At 35.5% G+C, this 22,867-nt stretch overlaps 1 protein-coding gene across 9 annotated transcripts in view; it reads left to right on the top strand.

Moving 5' to 3' along the window:
- Positions 1-22,867, top strand: part of ST7L (suppression of tumorigenicity 7 like) — a 152,907-nt gene that overhangs the window by 17,984 nt on the left and 112,056 nt on the right. For all 9 annotated transcript variants that reach the window (XR_013829337.1, XM_079928717.1, XM_079928715.1 and 6 more), the window contains exons 6-11: positions 4,636-4,714; positions 12,824-12,978; positions 14,450-14,547; positions 14,978-15,092; positions 17,313-17,385; positions 18,316-18,418. Coding sequence is in view for 8 of the 9 variants with exons in the window: in XM_079928717.1 (XP_079784843.1) it covers positions 4,636-4,714; positions 12,824-12,978; positions 14,450-14,547; positions 14,978-15,092; positions 17,313-17,385; positions 18,316-18,418 (623 nt within the window). In the remaining variant the exon portion in view is untranslated. The remainder of the gene's footprint in view (positions 1-4,635; positions 4,715-12,823; positions 12,979-14,449; positions 14,548-14,977; positions 15,093-17,312; positions 17,386-18,315; positions 18,419-22,867) is intronic.

Here is a 22,867-nt window from a genome sequence, read left to right as displayed (position 1 = left end):
ATATTAAGGCTTCACCTCCCTCTCATGGGCAGAATTGCAAACCTTGGCAGGCTTTTCAAGTAGCAACCATGGCTATCCACTAAAGCTGTGGTCTTAAAACATTTTTGTTCACATAGCTCCTAAAAGAATTTTGAAAAACTATGTATCCCTTCACACATTTTTAACTTGACATCATAAGGTTAAATAATTGCAAAGAATGTAATTTTTAACATATTATAAATATAGACATTTAAAAATAACACTAAAATACTCTATATTTGAATGTATTTCAAGGAATCTAATGACTTGATATCCACCATGATCCATTGAAAAGTACATGAACAAATACTCTAACAGTAGTAAATTTTATATAAGTACTTTTTCTTGTTGAACTCATATCCATTCCACACCTCTGTATGATTTTATTATAATATAATTATTTTATATTCGAGAGTTTTTTAATCACACTTAAATACTTTTCCACAATAAAGTTTTTGTATAATTTTTTTTAAATTTAAGTTTCTTTTGATCATAAAGTTCTAAATGGAATCATGTACTTTATATTTTTGTCAAATCCTTCAAGTTACATATTTGGCTCTTCCAACTTTGGAAAGAGTCCTCCATATAACTTAATTGGCTGGGTGAGTTCTCATTTTCCTTCCTGTCAACTAAATCAGACTTACTTTCTGACAGAGAAGTCTGACTTCATTTTTTAATTCAAATAAACATGTTAACATGCATCCCTATGACAACCATCTCTCTTCTGAATTCAGATTCTAAGATAGAAAGATAGATAAGTCTTAAAGCCTTGCCCGTGAGCTTATCACTTGACCGAAACAAGATTCCACTGCCCTTATTATCCCTTACTAATGCTTTATTTGCCTTATTATGAGGATACCTTCCCTTAGGAGCAATGCATGCTTTGATAGTAAGGGGAGAAAGGGTGCTGATAAATGGAACTGATAAAAATTATCACTCCCTCCCCACTCTACAATATACTTGAATTCAGAAATTCCAGGGGCCAGAATACTCTATTTCTAATGCTGAGCTTCACTGTTAAGTAAGTAAATGGCACAAATCCCTATTATAGGTTCCTTGATTAAAAATGGTTCCTCCCAAACCCAAACTTTGAATTGTCCCTTGAGGCACATGGAGATCTTTACACTCTAGGGCAACTTACCTTGGAAAGATTCAGGATGGGTGAAAAGTAAGCTTTTCTTTTGTAAAGTAGGAAAAGGTAATATATCTTTAGGGGACGCACTGAGTCGGGGAGCATATGTTGACTAGGAAAGGAAAACCAGCATGACAGACCAACCAGGTGAACATTCTTCAGGTAGATCAGTTATAGGAAAGAGTCATATATTGCTGAAGCTTTAGAAATTGATTCTCTTAAAACGGTGTGTCCCATTTTGGTCCTTGCAAAGTTTCATGTAGTACTTCTAGAGGTATGCATAATCCCAGTTAAAGACTGAACTAAACCTTATCCACAAATGATAATCCAGAAATGGACTGTTTGTTCCATAGTGATCTTTTCAGATATTCACATAAAGATAATGATTTATGTCTATAGTTTTATATTAAAAAAAGACAAACGTGCCTATACGTGTGATGTGACAAATTTCTCTTGACTCTTGTCATCAGTAATTACTAAATTAGTAGATTTTTTAAAATAAATGTATTTATTTTATTTTCTTTATTTTTGGCTGCGCTGGGTCTTCATTGCTGCATGCAGGTTTTTCTCTAGTTGAGGAAAGCTGGGGCAACTCTTCATTGTGGTGCGTGGGCTTCTCATTGCGGTGGCTTCTGTTGTTGCAGAGCACAGGTTCTAGGCGCTCGGGCTTCAGTAGTTGTGGCTCGCAGGCTCTAGAGCACAGGCTCAGTAGTTGTGGTGCACAGGCCTCACGGCATGTGGGATCTTCCCGGAGCAGGTCTCGAACCCCTGTCCCCTGCATTGGCAGGCGGATTCTTAACCACTGAACCACCAGGGAAGCCCTAAGTTAGTAGATTTTTGTTGTTATTCTATTGATTTGTTTATTTAGGACAGTGAACAAACATATTCTCAGGGCCAGCCAGCAGTGTTTTTTCGGTTAATTTGCTTTCATGTTTTTGGGTTTTTTTTTCAACATTTAAAAAAATCAGGAGATTTAACATTAAACTCCAGATTTACAATTTTAAGTTGGGAAATATGGACCTGCATTTCCACTTGGCAGTAATTAGTTAGACCTGAGCTGTGACTCTCTTAGACAGTGCATGTGCTTTTAGTTCACTCATTTATGTTTTCTGCCTGGTCTCAAGGCATTTATATTTGTGACCCATGGTCTTGGATTGAATGGTAGTCTCTTCTGCTGGTTAGCCTATTAGAATAGTGTTTAACTTGAAAAATAGATAAATTTTTGATTGAATTGTTAAACTGCTTGTGTTATTTTTTAAGCATATCGAGTATTCTTAAAGAGGACAGTTGAATACTAAATGAGCATATTGCTTTAAATTATTCCTAAACCTTGTTTTAGAAGGAAGTATATTCCTTCCTCTACTTTATTTCCCCTTTCCTCATTGGCTTAGAAATGCATTGGTTGTGAGGAATAATAAGGCTGGATAGAGCATTTGAAAACATGAGAATAAGAAAAAATGCTTAATGGTGGATTAGATGACCTTACTAGAAATAGAAGAAATGCCAATGCAAATGAGATGTTTTCATGTTTTAAATTAGCAAAGATTGATACTACTCAGTGTTGTTAAGGGAGTGAGGAAATAGTCACTCTCCTGCACTGCCTGAAAAAATGTAAATTAATACAGTCTCATTGAGAGGAGTTTGGATATATATATCCAAAATCTTTTAAAAGATGCATACAGGGCTTCCCTGGTGGTGCAGTGGTTGAGAGTCCACCTGCCGATGCAGGGGACACGGGTTCGTGCCCCGGTCCAGGAGGATCCCACATGCCACGGAGCAGCTGGGCCCGTGAGCCATGGCCTCTGAGCCTGCGTGTCTGGAGCCTGTGCTCCGCAACGGGAGAGGCCACAACAGTGAGAGGCCACATCCCGCTAAATAAATAAATAAATACATAGATAGATAGATAAATCAATAAATAAAAACCACCCATTCTTTGGTCAGGTTTGCAAAGATAGATGTTGAAAGATGGTTATCACAATATTTCTATATTAGCAAAAAATTAATTATCCATCAAAAGAGAACTGGTTAAATAAATTACTGTATTACTTAATATGCTAGAGTACCAAATAACTATTTAAACTGCTAATAAAGATTCAGTGTCAAAATTTAACCTGAAAATATCATGTAACTTATAGAAGAGAGCCTCATCATCAAAAATGGCAAGTCAAATATTATACTTGATTTTTATGTAATATTTTAATGTTTAAGCAAAATGTTATTCTTTACCTGGTTATTATCAAATGGGTGCTGACTTGCATCAATTTGTCAAGTTCAGGAAGCATTAGCTGTCAGCTAGCTGGTGACATGTTTGATGTGAGAAATGTATTTTTGTTACCCAAGTAGAATATATTGTCTCCTTTTCTAAGCCAAGACTAATATTTTGTTTCCAAAGGAAAACTCAAACATTTTCCACATTATTCTTTCTGGACAGTTGTAGGTTTTGTTCCAAAAGCAACATTCATAGATTCTCTGTTTTTCTTATCAAACTTGAAATAGGCCAGATAGTTTCATGGATCTACTTTGTTTAGTTTTTTAAAAAATTTTTATTTATTTATTTATTTGGCTGCGTCAGGTCGGGTCTTAGTTGCGGCACATGGGATCTTTGTTGCGGCACACAGGCTTCTCTCTAGTTGTGGTGCTCAGGTTCCAGAGTGTGCGGGTTCTCTAGTTGTAGCGTGTGGGCTCCAGAACGCGTGGGCTCAGTAGTTGCGACGCAGGGGCTTAGTTGCCCTGCGGCATGTGGGATCTTATTTCCCTGACCAGGGGTCAAACCTGCATCCACTGCATTGGAAGGTGGATTCTTAACCACTGGACCACCAGGGAAGTCCCTGTTTGTTTAATTTTTAAGAAACTTTGCTTAGTGTGAAATTTTAAGTTTAGTGCAGTAAATGACAGCAAAACTAATATTGTTATTCCAGAGATATCCTAATTCAGGCTTTTCTTGACTCTTAGTAGAGACTGACATTTTCCATAAATATACAATAGTCTAAGTTAATTCCTTTTTACCCCCCTTTTTATACAAAATGCAAATTCAAACATTCTTCATGGATTGAATCATTGATTAAAAAAATACTGTGTTTTTTAAGTTTTTTTGTATATTTTTAACAGTTCCATAGAACCTTTTCAAGAGGATAAAGGAACTAGAATATTTCATAGATTATAATCTGATATCAATTTTAATATGCATTTAGATATATAAATGTTCATGTATAATGATGTAATTAACTTGATTAAGTACCATCTATGTTATTATTCATATAAATCAGAGAAATAATATTTTAATTTCCACTTTATGTGAAGCTTCCAAATTTAATGTAAATTTCTCATGAGGTTAATGTGAGCCATCACCCCAATTTCTTATTTCTTATGTTTAAGAACATGTTATTTAAATCTTTGTTTACTCTTCTAACTCATTCTTCATACATTTTGCATGAGATACTTTATGTTTACCATATCATCTACTTTTTGAAATGTTTTTCCTACAGTTATGCAGAAGGCATGGAGGGAAAGAAATCCTCCAGCTCGAATCAAAGCAGCCTATCAAGCTTTAGAATTAAACAATGAGTAAGTTTGAAATATATGGAAAATAAGTTTGTTTTGAAGGAAACCCAGGCAAGTGATTTTGTTTCCTTTTTTCTGTTCCTAAGATACTTGGAGTCATTAATAGTCCCCTTTCTCTTTTTGTATACTAAAGACAAAATTTGCAGTGTTCATTGACATTTGTATTTTGCTTCTGAAATTGTAAACTTATCTATGCTTTTGAATAGAAATTATGCTAGAAATACTTTATAAAAAGGAGAATGCTGATCTGATTGGTGATAATACTTGATAATTAAAGAGTACTAAAATACTTAAGCCACCTGTTTTAATTTTGTTTTTCATTTAAGTCATTTATTTAAAGCATTCATTCAGTCCTGAGAACTGTAGTTGCTAGTAGGATTGGAGGCATGGGAAGGGAATTCAAAATAAGTAAAACATGGCTTTAATTTAATTTTTTTTAATGTTAGCAGCTTTATTTTATTTATTTATTTATTTTTTGCGATACGCGGGCCTCTCACCATTGTGGCCTCTCCCGTTGTGGAGCACAGGCTCCGGATGCGCAGGCTTAGCGGCCATGGCTCACGGGCCTAGCCACTCCGCGGCATGTGGGATCTCCCCGGACCGGGGCATGAACCCGTGTCCGTGTAACCGTGTATCGGCAGGCAGACTCTCAACCACTGCGCCACCAGGGAAGCCATACAGCAGCTTTATTTTTTTATAGCTCCTTTTATCAACTTTATATTTTGAAAAAACAAAATGTAGAATCATAAGTGAACTTAGGGGCTTCCCTGGAGGCTCAGTGGTTAAGAATCTGCCTGCCAGTGCAGGGAACAGAGGTTTGAACCCTGGTCTGGGAAGATCCCACATGCCGTGGAGCAACTAAGCCCGTGTACCACAACTACAGAGCCTGTGCTTTAGAGCCCGCGAGCCACAACTACTGAAGCCTGCGTGCCACAACTACTAGAGCCTGTGCTCTTCAACAAGAGAAGCCACTGCAATGATAAGCCCACGCACCGCAATGAAGAGTAGCCCCCGCTCACCACAACTAGAGAAAGCCCGCGTGCAGCAACGAAGACCAAAGGCCGCCAAAAATAATAAATTAATTAAATAAATTAAAAAAAAATAAAAATAAGTGAACTTAATATTTAAATGGGACAGATCAATAAGTATTAATCTAATATTAAATAAGTGCCAAGAGTAAAAATATGGCTCCAGTTGGGATTAATCAAGGAATGCCTCCTGAATAATGTGAACTTAGCATTGTCCCTGTACCCCTTCTTACTCCCCTACCACAGATATACTAATCCTTATTAATAAGACTTACCCAAGGTGGAACAAAACTGGCAGTGTAGGGAACTCAACAAGCAGTGAATGAATTTTATTGAAACTCTGAAAGCTAATCAGAGTTTATTGCAACCTGGAGAATGCTTAATCAGTTTAAAAAAATAGCTGAATTTCTGTAAGAGAGCTTTGTGGTGTTTTAACTTAACACTGACCCCATCCTCCACTCCCTAGGTCAGTGGCAGCCTTGAAGACAACAGTCTGCCTTCTGGGTATAATTCCTACTATCAAAGGAAGCAGAACGGACCTTTTTCTCAAAGAATTATGGTTGTTTACTTTGACCCATCTGGTTTCTCTCTGAAGAACCAGCTCAAAGGGCTTGCCTATATTTTGGTTAATTCGAAACTCTCCCAGCACTGACACAGCTACACTGTGGGGGCATTGTTGAAAATATTTAAAGGCAAATGTATTAGCCAGTGCTGCCAGGATCAAGGGATAACAACTAGGGCAAACAAGAGACAAACTAGAAAGCTTGGGAGGAAAGGCTGGGGAATGAGAAACTTTGGGAAATAAACGCTTTTAAAAGCTTCCACATATTCCTGGGAATCTCAGAGGCTCCACACATGCCCAAAGTTGGGCACCTGCTCAGAAAAGATTTGAGAAGACCCTAAGCTCTCATGTGTGTCTGACTTTCAGGTTCTGCACAAACAGAAAGTGAAAGCTAAGGCAGAGTTGTAAACTGCCTGACTGAATGTTGAAGGTATGCCCCAATACACACACAGAACCTATCTGCAAAGACTTGCTTTTTGTTTTGTTTTTGGTTTCAGGTGTTTAGGGTAATCTCTGTCAAATCACTGACTAACCATTAAGCTAAAGGAGCAGACACTTCACTGGTCACTCATGACAGAATACAAACTTTACAAAATCAGTTCAGAAAAGTCACAACTGTAAGCAGCAACAGTAATCTCTGGAGAGGAGGGGAAATCTGATTTCTGGAGTTGCTAGATTATAATATTTAAAATTTCCAGTTTTCAACAAAAAAATTATAAGACATGCAAAGAAGCAAAATATGCCCTACACAGAGAAAAGAAGAAAATGAATAAAAACTGTCCTTGAGGAAGCCCAGACTTTGGACTTTCTAGACAAAAACTTTAAATCAACTATTTAAAATATGCTCAAAGAGGTAAAGGAAACCATGTATAAAGAACTAAAGGAAACCATGAAAATTATGTCTCACCATTAGAGAATGTCAGTAAAGAGGTAGAAATAATAAAAAAGAACTAAATAGAAATTCTAGAATTGAAAAGTATAACTGAAATTTAAAATTTCCTGTAGAGGTTCAGCAGCAGATATGAACAGGCAGAAGAAGGAATCAGCAAACTTGATTTCGGTAAAAAATAAAAGAATGAAGGAAAGTGAACAGAGCCTAAGAAACCTGTGGGATGCTGTTAAACATACTTACCTGTGCATAATGGAGTCCCAGAAAGAGAGGGGAGAGAGCAAAAGGGGCAAAAAGACCATTTAAAGAAATAATGGCTGAAAAGATCCCAAATTTGATGAAAGATATGGATCTACACATCCAGGAAGCTCAATGTACCCCAAGTATGACATACTCAAAAGACATCCACAATGAGACACATTATAATCAAGCTTTTGAAAGCCAAAGATAAGGAGAGATGCCTGAAAGCAGCAAGAGAGAAGCAACTCATCACATATAAGTGATCCTGAAAAAGATTAAGAGCTGCTTTCTCATCAGAAACCATGTAAGGCAGTGGGGTAACATAGTCAAAGTTCAGAAAAACAAAACAAAACAAAACTGTCAGCTTAGGATTCTATGCCCAGCAACCCTGTCCTTCAAAATAAATGGAGAAATTAAGACATTCCCAGATAAACAAAAACAGAGTTCAGTGCTAGTAGACTTGTCCTACAAGAAATGCTGCAAGGAGTCCTTCAGGCTGAAATAAAAGGATACTAGACAGTCTTGACTCCACACAAAACAATAAAGAATGCCAGTAAAAGTAACTACATAGGCAAATTAAAAAGTCAATATTAATTTTGGGGGCGTTTGCAGTTCTTTTTATCTATATGATTTAAAAGACAGCTATGTAAAACAGTCACTATAAATCTATGTTGATGGACATACAGTTTATAAAGTTGCAGTTTGTGACCATAACAACATAAGCAGTAGGGGGAAGAGCTATATAGGGGCAAAGTTTTGTATACTATTGAAACTAAAGTAGTATTAATTCATACTAGATTGTTATAAGTTAAGATGTTAAATGTAATTGTTAACTGTTAACCACTAAGAAATAACAAAAAAAATGTGATAAGTAATAAGGGAATCAAAATGGTATACTAGAAGATATGTATCTAACGCAAAAGAAGACAATAATGCAGGAATTGAGAGCAAAAAAAAAAAGGACATATAGAAAACAAATAGGAAAATGGCAGAAACAATTCCTTCCTTATCACTAAGTACTTAAACAGGTAAATAGATTAAACTCTTCAATTAAAAGGCATTGATTAGCAGAATAAATAGGAAAAAAAGGTAGTCCAACTATATGCTGTCTACAAGAGATTCTTTAGATACAAAGACACAAAGAAGTACAAAGTAAAAGTGTGTAAAAAAGTATTCCATGCAAATAGTAATCAAAGAGAGCTGGAGTGGCTAAACTGGTATCAGACAAAATAGACTTTAAGACAAAAAGTTTTTACAAGACAAAGAATGGCATTATATAATGATAAAAGAGGTTCAATTCATCAAGGAGATATAACAGTTATAAACTTATATATGTCTAATAACAACTTATGAAGCAAAAACTGACAGACTTGAAGGGAGAAATAAAGAATTCAACAATAATAGTTGGAGACATCAACACCTTATTTTCAATATTGGATAGAATAACTAGACAAAAGATACACAAGGAAATAGAAGATTTGAACAACACTATAAAGCAACTGGACCTAACACATCTATATAACACTCTACCTAACAACATCCCAAGTGTACATGGAACATTCTCCAGGATACATCATAATTAGGATATAAACAATTGTCAATAAACTTAAAATGATTGAAATCATACAAACTATCCACCCTCACTACAGTGGAATGAAATTAGAAGTCAATAACAGAAGGAAATCTCGAATTTCACAATATTGGAATATGTGGAAATTAAACAACGAACTCTTTTTTTTTTTTTTTTTTTGCGGTACGTGGGCCTCTCACTGTTGTGGCCTCTCCCGTTGTGGAGCACAGGCTCCAGATGCGTAGGCTTAGCGGCCATGGCTCATGGGCCCAGCCACTCCGCGGCATGTGGGATCTTCCTGGACCAGGGCACGAACCCGTGTCCCCTGCATCGGCAGGTGGACTCTCAACCACTGCGCCACCAGGAAAGCCCAAACAACCAACTCTTAAACAACCAATGAGCCAAAGAAGAAATCACAAGATAAATTAGAAAAATACTTTGGAATGAGTGAAAATGAAGACATAACATACCAAAAAATTATGGAATACAGCAAAAGCTGTGAGTGATCAGAGGAAAATTTATAGCTGTAAATACCTTCATTAATAAAGAAGAAAGATCTCAAATCAAAAACTTAACTTTATACCTTAAGGAACTAGAAATGAAGAGCCAACTAAACTCCAAGCAGAAGGGAGGGAGTAATAAAGATTAGAGTGATATAAACAAAACAGAGAATAGAAAAACAATAGAATCAATGAAACTAAAGGTTGGGTATTTTTAAAAAGATCAACAAACTTGACAGACTTTAAGCTAGACTGACCAATTAAAAAAGAGAGAAACTCAGCTTACTTAAAATCAAGAATGAAACTGGGAACATTACTACTGACCTTAAAGAAATTAAAAATACTATAATAGAATACTATGAACAATTGTATGCCAAATTGGCTAACTTGGATGAAATGGCCAAACTCCCAGAAATGCACAAACTACCAAAACTGATTCAAGAAGAAAAGGAAAATCTGAATAGACCTATAACAAATGAAGAGATTAAATCAGTAATTTTAAAAATTCCAAACAAAGAAAGCTCAGGACTAGGTTGCTTCACCACTGAATTCTACCAAACTCTTAAAGAATTAACACCAGTCCTTCTCAAACTCTTCAAAGTAATAGAAGAGGAAGTAATTCTTCCTAACTTATTCTGTGAGGCCAGTATTACTCTCATACCAAAACCAAAGGAAGACATCATAAGAAACAAAAACTACAGACTAATATTCACTATGAATATAGATGCAGATATTCTCAACGAAATACTAGCAAACCAAATCCAGCAACAGATTAAAAGAATTATACACCATGACCAAGTGGGATTATCCCAGGAAGGCAAGGGTGGTTTAACATGTGAAAATCAGTCAGTGTAAGACATCACATTAACAGAACAAAGGACAAGACCCACACAATCATCTCTGTTGATGCTGAAAAAGTATTTGACAAAATCCAACACCATTTTATTATAAAAACAAATAAAGAATGTAAGAAAACTTCCTCAAACTGATAAAGGACGTCTATGAAAAACCTACAGCTAACTATGTACTTTAGACTGAAACTCTCAAAGCTTGCTAAGATCAAGAATAAGGCAAGAAAGTCTGCTCTTGCCACTTCTATTTATTATTTTTTTAATTATTTATTTTTGGCTGCATTGGGTCTTTGTTGCTGTGTGCGGGCTTTCTCTAGTTATGGTGAGCAGGGGCAACTCTTCGTTTTGGTGTGTGGGCTTCTCATTGCAGTGGCTTCTCTTGTTGCAGAGCACAGGCTCTAGGCATGCGGGCTTCAGTAGTTGTGGCTTGCGGGTTCTAGAGCACAGGCTCAGTAGTTGTGGCACACAGGCTTAGTTGCTCTGCGGCATGTGGGATCTTCCCGGACCATGGCTCGAACCCATGTCCCCTGCATTGGCAGGCGGATTCTTAACCACTGCACTACCAGGGAATCCCACCACCTCTATTTAACATTGCACTGGAGGTGCTAGCCAATGCACTTAGGCAAGAAGGGGGGAAAATGGCTTTCGTATGGGAGAGGAAGAAGTAAAACTATCTCTCTTCACAGATGACATGATCTTATATATAGAAAACCTTAAAGAATCCACCGAAAAACTATTGGAGCTAATAAAAGAGTTCAGCAAAGTTGCAGGAGACAAGATCAACTTAAAATCAGTTGTTTTTTTATATAGTAGCAATGAACAATCTGAAAAGGAAATTAAGAAAACAGTTCCATTTACAATAGCGTCAAAAATGTTAAAACACTTAAGAATAAATTTAACCAAGAGGTGCAAGACTTGTACACTGAAAACTACAAAGTATTATCAAAAGAAGTTAAAGAAGGCCTAAATAATGGAAAGACATCTTGTGTTCATGGATTGGAAGACTTATTATTGTTAAGATATCAGTACTTCTCAAGTTGATCTACAAATTCTGTGCAGTCTCCATCAAAATTTCAATTGCCCGTTTTGCAGAAATGGACAAACTGATCCTAAAATATGGAATTACAGGAGACCTCCAGTAGCCAAAATAATCTTGAAAAAGAACAAAGTAGGAGGACTCACTTCCTGATTTCAAAACTTACTATGAACCTACAATAATTAAATAATAAGAATAGCCATCTAATCTAGATGGAATCAAATTTAGAGTCCAGAAAAAAACCCATACATCTGTGGTCCATTGATTTTTGACAAGGGTGCCAAGACCATTCAGTGTGGGAAACAATGGTAACAGCTAGATAACCACATACAAAAGTATGAAGTTAGACCCTTAACACACACCATACACAATTAATTAAAAATTAAAGACCTAAATTTAAGAGCTAAAACTATAAAACTCTTAGAAGAAAACATAGGAGCAAATTTTCATGACTGTCAATTTGGCAGTGGTTTCTTAGATATGACACCAAAAGTACAACCAAAAAAGGAAAATTAGATAGACTTCATCAAAATTAAAAGCTTTTGTGCATCAAAGGATACTGTCAAGAAAGTGAAAACGCAACCCACAGGATGAGAGAAAATATTTGCACGTCGTATTTGATAAGGGTCTAGTTATCCAGAATATATAAAGAACTCTTACAACTCAATGACAGAAAGACAACCAATTAAAAATGGGCCAAGGACTTGAAATGTCTGTTTCTTCAAGGAAGACATACAAATGACCGAAAAATACATGAAAAGATGCTCAGTGTCATTCATCATAAGGGAAATGAAAAACACAATGAGATACCCCTTCACAAGAGGCGTTTAACAGCAATAACAGAACAAAATAAAAACAAAAAATAGAAAGTGTTTTTGAAAAACCAAAATTTATTACCAAGTTTAAGCTCGTACTGCTCACCACACAACAGGCCAATAATCAAGAGATGAGTTGTTGGGCAAAGAATAACGACTTTATTCAGAAAGCCAGCAAACTGAGAAGATGGTGGGCTCATGCCCCAAAGAACCATCTTGCCTGAGTTGGAATTCAGTCTTCTTTTATACTAAAAGGGGAGGGAGTAAAGTCAAACATTTTCTGATTCCCATCAGCCTCCAGAGGGGATGTGTTAATTTCTTCCTCCCTGCAGTCATTCACAGGTGGGCCTGGTCAAGATGTTTCCTGTGAGCTAAACAGAAGTATATTAGCTTAATGCTCATTACCTGGGAGGCAGGGTTCTGAGAGATGGGTCATTATATATAATTTAAGCTTATAGGCAACATCCATATAGTGATTAATTTGTAATAGAATACAAATGTTCTTCCCTATTACAGAAAGTGTAGGGAAAGATACGGAAATGTGATGTAAAGGGACATACCCCAAAGAAAATACTTGTCTTACCATTTTACTTAAAATTGCCTTGCTTGCTTTCTTTATAGCTGTGCTACTGCATATGTTCTACTGGCTGAGGAAGAAGCAACAACTATTGTAGATGCTGAAAGGTTATTTAAACAGGCACTCAAGGCAGGAGAAACAATTTACAGGCGGTCACAACAGTGCCAGCACCAAAGTCCTCAGCATGAAGCTCAACTGAGTAAGTGAATTTGAACTAATTTTCCCCTTTTAGTTCCTGCAACTGCCTGTTTTATGTGTAAAACACAAAACAACAACAATTTAAAAAACTTAATACTTAAAAGTTAGCTACTTTTCATAAGAGATAACAAATCTATTCAAGTCAGCAAGACAGAAATGTATATTAGCTAGAGAATGCTTGTGGAAGGGAACAAATCTGTTCTGGTTATTGAGAGATGTGCTGCTCTGAAACTTAATAATTTATTTCATGTGAGAATTGGGCTGGTCATTGGAGAAACACAACTCAAAAGTATTCAAGATTCAAGAGAACCTTCTAGTGATGATAAGCAGCTATTACCTTTATCCTCACCCTTACCCAAGCAATAGTAGAGGTATATCATTTGGTTTGCTCTTCAGACAGTATATATCTCCATATAATGCCAGGGAGTGGCCCTTCAGCACAAAACCAGCCTTACACTTGATATTGACTATTTCTTCGGTTGTTTTTTCTCCATGATGTGTTTGAGACCATATGGGCCATAGCAACTGAGGTCCTTTCTTTCCACTCTCAGGCATACTCTCCCAGTTGTGATCAAGACACTTTTACCAAAGATGTTAGAATCTGTAATGCTGCTGCTTCCTGCTATTTTGTGTGGCCAGAGGGCTTTAGTTTCATGATTTTGGCAGATAATGGGCAATAAATTGAAATATGTTTATATAATGCATTATCTCCTGGAGTTAAGTTCTCAATCTTTTGTTTGTGTAAATTAAAATTAGGATAATGTTTTCTCTCTAAACTAAATATTGATATATATAGTATGTTTCGTTAATGCGTGTTGTTATAACACACAACTGTGGGAATATGTAATTTTGCAGTCTGGAACTAATGAAACTACATCTGTAAAAAAGTCATGCCATTTGTCCTTGTATAATCTCAGATATAGTTATGAGATAGTTCCAGAAATATTTGTTAGCCCTTTCTAGAAGTAGTTTGTTAGTTACTTGCTGTTGACCAAAAATTTATGCTAGCATGGAAATTTTGTTTTGAATATCTTTTGTTTGTCAGCTAAGATAATAGAGAATATTAAAATAGTAGATTGTTTATGCAGAAACTTAATAATGTTATTTCTTCCTATTAATGTATGTCTTTTAATAGTAAAATCTACTTGCCAAGTATACACAAATTACTTTATATATACTGTACTCAGATTACTTAATGTTAGAGGCAAAAGTAATTCTCTCTCTATATATTTTTTAAGCTTTTAGTATAAAAAACTTCAAACATCTATAAAAATAGAGCAGTATAATGAACCTTCGTTCATTGTCCATCACCCAAATTCAACTATTATTAATATTCTTCCATTCTGACACAATTTAATTTTAATTGAACCTCCCAAGGTAAGCAAATAAAATTAACAGGTAATATGTTAATGAAGTAGCAGGTCATAATATAAAAGTGATAGTTTTGTGTCATTTGTTGTTTTTCTAAATAGGGAGAGATACCAATGTACTGGTGTATATTAAAAGAAGACTGGCAATGTGTGCAAGAAAATTAGGAAGAATAAGAGAAGCAGTAAAAATAATGAGAGATGTAAGTAAATTTGATGACTCAACCTTTATCTTTATTCCTTCAAAAACAGAATGTGTTTTAAGTTGCCAGTTAAGTTAATGCAGAATCACTATGTGTTTTCCTTTTTTTTTTTCTAACATTGATTGATTGATTGATTGATTGGCCATGCTGCCCAGCTTGCGGGGTCTTAGTTCCTTGACCAGGGATCGAACCCCGGGCCCCAGCAGAGAAAATGCCGAATCCTAACCACTGGACCACCAAGAAATTCCCCAGAATCACTGTTTTTTTTAATTGATAGTTTTATAACAAGATATTTATTTAATATACATAGATTTCTTAGAGGTTGAGTCTCCACAGTTTTAAGAAACAAAAGAATTTCTACCTCAGTGAATTTGATTCAGCTCTGAGTTCCTTTTGTATAATTTTAATCTTTTTTCTTTTTAATATACAGTTGATGAAAGAATTTCCCCCTCTTACCATGTTGAACATCCATGAAAATCTCCTAGAATCACTTTTAGAATTACAGGCCTATGCAGATGTCCAAGCAGTTCTAGCAAAATATGATGGTGAGTGATAATTCTCTTAGTTAATAGCATGGTTAAAGTATTTTTTTTCTATTAAGTAATCATAAATGTGATCCTACTCTGGTATTTCTGTGATTTTCTCTTTGCATTCTTACCAGTCAGTATCTAGTATCTGTGGATATAAGTTGCTATTAAGTATCCTCTTTATCAGTACTTTTGGTAGCAAAAGTCTGCAAGGAGGAGCTTTCCTTCTCTCAAGATGTATTCATTTTTTTATTGAGCGCCTAATGTGAGTGAGGCGCTTGGAATACAGTGGTGAATAAGAAGACATGGACTTAGCCCTCGTAGAATTTACCGTTTAGTGGAACATACAGACAAATGAATAGTAGTTATATTGAGGCATAGCGTGTTAGGTGAGGTAATAGAAAAGTATGGGGTGCTATGCACTTCATTTGTTTTGGAGTGGCAGGGAAGGCTAACAGAAGTTGCTTAGAGTATATATAAGAGTAACTCAGAATAACATTTTACGATGCTTTTTAGTTACAAAGTATAATTTATTATCTCATCTGATCCTTATAACAATTTTGTGAGGTGGTAGGACAAGTACAATATTTTTACTGTTTCCGGTTAGTAAATAAGAAAACTGGAGTAGAAGAAGGTTAAGTGATTGGGTAAGGTCTTCTAGCCAGTAAGTGGCAAGCTTGAACTTAAACTTAGGTATTCCATTTGTTTGTTTACTAGTCTCCCAACAGTAAGTAAGAAGTCAATATATGTTGGCTATTTTTATTATTATACGATAACAGTTCCAGTTTACCACAAATGGATTTGGGAGAATTTTTGAGAAGCATAGCCTTTCTCCTCATTCTGAGTAAGGCATCAGCTTTTAACCCCAAGCTGGAAACATCCTAACTAGCATAATATTTCTGGTCATATCTTTCACTGTATTAGAACACATTTAAGTCACTTATTCACACTCTCCTGTTGTAAGCTCCTACCCATTAGCTTGGGAATCTCCATGACTTGGAAAGTTTGAAATTTGTTACACTTGGAAAGAGAAGTTTATTTCTTTTAAACATCTGGAATTCTTAGGAAGTGCTTTAGAGTAGTATAGGCTCATGGAGAAATTTGTGAGAAATTCTTTCCATATGTTACTTATCAGATGCATGGCCTGCTTATGATACTTATGATGAACAAGCTTAGGGACTGAATATGAAAAATCAGATAGGACCTATTCATTAAAAATAAAATAAAACTAGCAACTTGGATATGCTTCTGTGTTTTCAGTTATTTTTATGAGTCCCCAGTTTTCACCCTTCTAGAATCCTGAAAAAGTTAAAAGCAAGTTTACTTCTTTAGTTCTCCATTTGCTGGTATAACTCTGGAATCTGGAAAGAGAGTTCTGTAGTCTTACTCTGCCAATAACATTATTTTGGTCATTCTTTAAGAAAGAACTCATATAATTAATTTCATTGTAGTTCTCAATTTCTTTTTATTTTATAAAAAATCATCTTTTAAGAAAATGTAGAAAATGCGAAAACATCAGAAGAAGAAAAAAATGAAAACCACCCACGATTATATCACCTGGACTTAACTACTATTAATTTTTTTAACATTTATTTATTATTTATTTAGGCTGTGCCGGGTCTTAGTCGCGGCATGTGGGATCTGCATTGTGTCACGCAGGATCTTTAGTTGTGGCATGCGGGCTTCTTAGTTGCAGCATGTGCACTCTTAATTGCGGCAAGCTTGTGGGATCTAGTTCCCCAACCAGGGATTGAACCCAGGCCCCCTACATTGGGAGTGCGGAGTCTTACCCACTGGGCCACCAGGGAAGTCCTGTTAATTTTTTTTTTTCTTAATCTTAGTTTTTCTCCGTGAATAGGTGGAGTTTTTACATAGGTCTATCTATACAATGGCTTTTTCCTTGGATAGTATTATTATAAGCAGCTTCTTATAAGCATTTGTTGAGTACTTTTTACCATTGTATGAGGGCTTTCACAGACATGGTTTAATTTAATCTCTGCTAGAAAAGTACCATTTCTCTATTTTGGGAAAACTGAGGTTAAAGAAGTTGTGCTAGTTCAAGGATGCATAGCTGGTAAATAGTAGAATCAAGATTCAGACTCAGGTTTTCCAATTATATGTCCATGTGCTTTTACTACTATATTATATCCATTGAATTTGAACTATGAATTATTCTTATTAGAAATTGTCTTAAGATATTTTTGTGATTCTTACCCAAATTAAAAATTATTATTATAGATATAAGCCTTCCAAAGTCAGCAGCCATCTGTTATACAGCAGCACTATTGAAGACAAGGACTGTTTCAGATAAGTAAGTAGTTATGAAAACTATAATAGTTTAGAAAGACTGCTAAACTCAATATTGTTTTTCATCCACTGACTTTAAACAATGCTTTTTTTCCCCTACTTCCTGCTGAATAACCCTTGATCTTATGGGGCTTAGAAGCTTCTTACTATGTGTAGTGGAAAGAGCAAGGTTTTTAGAGCTAAGTGAACTTGGATTCAAATTCAAAGTCTACAGCATACCAGCTATGGAACTTTGGTCAAGTTAATCAGTGTGAGTTTCTTTATTATCTGTAAAATGAGAATAATAATACTGTAGGGTGGTTGTGTGAGGATTATATGTGTTAAATGCCCAAAGCAATGCTAGATAGAAAGTATATCCAGTACATAGTAGCTATGATGGTAATTGTAAGATATGTGGTAGGGAAATAGGTTTCATGTTACCTGTTTTGAGATTATAATTCTGAGTTATTCTGATTTCCTTGTATTTTTGGCTGTCCTTAATGAATTTCTCTTTATTGCACAGGTAAGTTATTCAGAAACCAACCAAATGGCAACTGCTTTCTTTCACCTTAGATTACTGTAGCTTGATATGAATTAGAATGGACTGTTCACAGTCTGTGAACAGTGAAAATTTGATAAGAATGTACTTCTATTTCATGAGATTCTCTAGATGTCCCTGTGTGGCATTTCTTATTTTATTACTTTGCCCAAAGTGTGTCTTTAATGGACTTCTGAAGGTTTTCTTCACGTTAACTTGAATATTTCCATTTCTTATGCTGCCTTCCTTTATATGTTGAACCAAAGGCTTTACTTTTATGTTTAGTAGCCATTTGGCTTTGACTTTAGCCATCACCAGAAACCTCTCATTTAGGGTGCTAAATTACGATCTCAATTAATTGATTAAAATACTTATTTATTTAAATATTTATTTCTTCATTTTGTGGTTTTCTTACAGATTTTCTCCAGAAACAGCCTCCAGAAGAGGGTTAAGCACAGCAGAAATTAATGCTGTGGAAGCAATTCATAGAGCTGTGGAATTTAATCCTCATGTTCCAAAAGTAAGAAACTTTATGATAGAAATACTACTTTTATTTAAGTTAATCAAATTGGTAACAGTGTATAGACCAATGTTTGGGTCTCCATAATTTGAGGCAGAATTGTTTTAGTCTGCTATATTTTGATGCTTAGTGTTTACCCTAAAGGGGATGTTAAAAAGAATTTAGAAAGGTGGATAGGAGCAGTATTTCAGTATAGGCTTTATAATTGCTGTCAAAATAAAATTTGATGTACAATATGTTCACTTAGCTGTTCCTTTTACTATAGTTATAGAGAAGAAATAAAATGGCTTGGTCCTAATAAAAGATCATTCATATTTCAGATCATTAAATCAAATATCCTGTTACTATAAAAGCTGTTTACATCTAGACAGATGCTTTTGAATGAGGGCTGGGTAGACAAAGACTGAAGACAAATAGATTAAAATAATCAGTGTTAGGAAACAGATGTGAAAGTTCCCAGAAAAACTGCTGAGTTGATGTTTATTTAGTCCCAGATGAACTGTACTCATCTCATTTGTCTTAATATTGTACACCTTGCAGACATACAGATCATTGGTTAATCTTCGTGTGTTATAACCCAAGATGAAATTTTGGATTTTAAAAACAATGCCCCAAGTTAGGGAGTATAGAGTATTCAAGAATATGCCTTTATTTAAAAGAGTAATTGTAACTGTTGATTCCAGTATAATATGTTAGTGGAATTTGGAAACTAGTAAACATTAAAGGATTAACCTCTAAAAAATAATCTCGAAGAAATGCAAGTTGTAAGTCTGTTAGAGTAAGTAAAGACAGAGTCAAGAATATTACTGAAATCTAAGGATGAGAGTCAACAAATATTTATGCCATTCTCTCATTAAGTGAAACTGGTCCCATAAATTTCAATAAAAATTTTAGTGTGAATTATAATACATATACAGCAAAGTGTAAAAAACAGAAATGTGTATCTTAATGATTTATTATAAAGCAAATGAGTGGAAACTACCACTGAGGTCAAGAAACAACATTGTCAGCCCCCAGAAACCCACCTGCCCTTTCCCAATTACAACTTCCTCCCTCCTGCCTAAACTTAACCACCATTCTGACATTAATTATGTTTATTAATTATGTTTTTCCTTCTTTTCTTATATTTTTAGTCTATACTTTTCCTTTATTGCTGGCTTTATAAAACAGGTTAAGGAATTGTCCCTCTTTTATCATTCTCTGGAATAATTTGTGTAAAAATTAGAATTATTTCTGCCTTCAGTGATTGGAAGAATTTGCTGATAAAGCTGTCTGATTTTGGATTTTTCTTTGTGAGAAGAATTTTCATTACAAATTTCATATCTTTAATAGCTTAATTACAAATTCAATTTTTTTAACCATTCCATAACTATTCACATTTCTTGTTTCTTCTTGTGTTAGCTTTTGGTAAGTTGTATTTTTCTAGGAATTTATTACATCAAAAATTTCAAATTTATTGGCATAAAGATTTCATAAAATCCTTTTATTAGCTTGTTAATATGTGCAGAATCAGTTGTAACATCCATTTTTTAATTCATAACACTGGCTACCTTTCTTTTTGGCCCTCTATTGGATTCCTCAGGGATTTATCAATTTTATTAGTCTTCGTGAAGAACCAACCTCTGGCTTTGTTGATCTTCTCTACTGTTTGTTTTCTGGTTCATTCATTTCTGCTCTTTACAGCCTTCTTTCAACTTTCTTTGGCCCCATTTTTTTTTAATTCTTGTATCTTCTTTTTTTTTTAATTAATTATTTTTGGCTGTGTTGGGTCTTCGTTGCTGCGTGCGGGTTTTCTCTAGATTGGCGAGTGGAGGCTACTCTTCGTTGCAGTGTGCGGGCTTCTCATTGCAGTGGCTTCTCTTGTTGCAGAGCACAGGCTCTACGTGCACGGGCTTCAGTAGCTGTGGCACGTGGGCTCAGTAGTTGTGGCTCGCAGGCTCTAGAGCACAGGCTCAGTAGTTGTGGCACATGGGCTTAGTTGCTCCGTGGCATGTGGGATCTTCCTGGACCAGGGCACGAACCTGTGTCCCCTGCTCTGGCAGGCGGATTCTTAACCACTGAACCACCAGGGAAGTCCCTCTTGTATCTTCTTATAAGGTATTTAACTCATTAATTTTTAATGTTTCTTCTTCTAACATATCCATTTAAGTCTATAAACCTTTCTCTAAGTACAATTTTAACTGCATACTATAGCATTATTTTTTTTATAATTTAGTTCAAAAATATTTTCTAATTTCCACTATTACTTCCTCTTTGATTTAGAGGTATATTTATTCCATTTAGATGTGTATTTCTTAATTTTAAAACATATGAAAATTATCTTCTTATCAATAATTTCTGACGTAATTGCATTGTGGCCAGAGAACATACACTGTGTGATTTCACCCCTTTGAAACATTTTTTAATTCTTGAATTTCTATTTATTTTTCACATCTCTCGTATTATTTATAGGTTTGAATTCTCTGCCAAAAGTTTAAATATAATCTGTTATCTCTTTGAAAATAAAGTAGTTATCTTAAAGTCTTTCTCTGATAATCCCAATATCTAGAACGTCCCTGTTTCTGTTTTTAACATCTGTTTTTTTCTGCTGCATCATGTTCATATCGTCTTTTCTCTTATGCCTGATTTTCTTTCGCTATGTGCCAGATATTTTATTTGAAAAATTGTAGAAATAGCTTAAAATCTCAGATAATATTATGTTCCTTCATAGAGGATTTTCCTTGCCCTTAGATGCCTGGAAGAAGCATTGGTAGGACAGGATCACCTTAATTCAGTTTCAGGGATTGAAATTTTCTGGTCTACCCGGATGACTTGAAACTGGACTGCAGTCCATGAAAGTTTCAGTTTATTTCTGGTTCACCCTTATTCCTAAGATGCAGCTTTCAGAGTCCCAGTCCAATCCTGAGGGTTTTGCCAGGCTCTCACTCTTGACAGGACTTGGACTTCAACTTTTGTTCCAGTAGCCTTACGAAACTGGCAAAAATACTGAACAGCCTCCTAGCTATCTTTTCCAGAATTGTCAAATGTCCCTATAGTGAAAGAAGCCCCAGGTGTGGCTTACTTCTCTGCTTTCTGCCGTCTTTAGACTGTGGCCTGGTAATTCTCTACCCTTTGTTAATTATCTGATGTATTTGATTCAATTTTTTAAAATCGACAGCTTTTCTAGCTGTCTGGGAGGGTTCATCTGAGTTACCCAGTCTTCCGTTACTGGAAGCAGAGGTCTAAAAATACTTGTATATGAAATGCTCTGCTCTCTCTTGCTGCAGAGTGGTTAAGAGAACGGATTCAGCAACTAAACTGCCTACATTTGAATTCTGGCTCCACTACTTCCTAGCTGTATTACCTTGGACAAGTTACTTAACTTCTCTAGACTTGAGTTTCCTCATGTGTAAGCTGGGGATAATATTCCCTACCTCTTAGAGTTGTTATTAAGATTAAATGAGTGCATATCTTTAAAGTGCTTAGAAGAGTACCTAACACGTAGTAAGCTTTACAGAAGTGGTTGTTATTGTTAGTACCCAAGATGGGGTGGAAATCTGTTCCTTGTGTGAGAAGATAAGCAGCAGTTATTAATCAGAACTATTCAAATTAAATACACCATTGATATCTAAAAAATTTATTTAATTCCCACTCAAAATAACAAAATCGGGATTGTCTGTTCCCTGTGGTTGTTCTTTTCTGCTTTAAAAACCCTCTTACGTAAAATGTATTCTCAGCAGTAACAATTCTTTTTTTTTTTAACATCTTTATTGGAGTATAATTACTTTACAATGGTTTGTTAGTTTCTGCTTTATAACAAAGTGAATCAGCTATACATATACATATATATATATCCCCATATCCCCTCCCTCTTGCATCTCCCTCCCACCCTCCCTATCCCATCCCTGTAGGTGGTTGCAAAGCACAGAGCTGATCTCCTTGTGCTATGCAGCTGCTTCCCACTAGCTATGTATTTTACATTTGGTAGTGTATATATGTCCATGCCACTCTCTCACTTCATTGCAGCTTACCCTTCCCCCTCCCCGTGTCCTCAAGTCCATTCTCTACGTCTGCATTTTTATTCCTGTTCTGCCCCTAGGTTCTTCAGAACCATTTTTTTTTAGATTCCATATATATGTGTTAGCATACAGTATTTGTTTTTCTCTTGCTGACTTACTTCACTCTATGACAGACTCTAGGTCCATCCACCTCACTACAAATAACTCAATTTTGTTCCTTTTTATGGCTGAGTAATAGTCCATTGTATATGTGTGCCACATCTTCTTTACCCATTCATCTGTCGATGGACACTTAGGTTGCTTCCATGTCCTGGCTATTGTAAATAGAGCTGCAGTGAACATTGTGGTACATGACTTTTTTTGAATTATGGTTTTCTCAGGGTATATGCCCAGTAGTGGGATTGCTGGGTTGTATGGTAGTTCTGTTTTTAGTTTTTTAAGGAACCTCCGT

This window comes from Stenella coeruleoalba (assembly GCF_951394435.1).
Source record: "Stenella coeruleoalba genome assembly, chromosome: 1".
NCBI lineage: Eukaryota > Metazoa > Chordata > Mammalia > Artiodactyla > Delphinidae > Stenella > Stenella coeruleoalba.
Note: the sequence above shows the minus strand (reverse complement) of the source record. Positions and strands in the feature narration are given on the sequence as shown.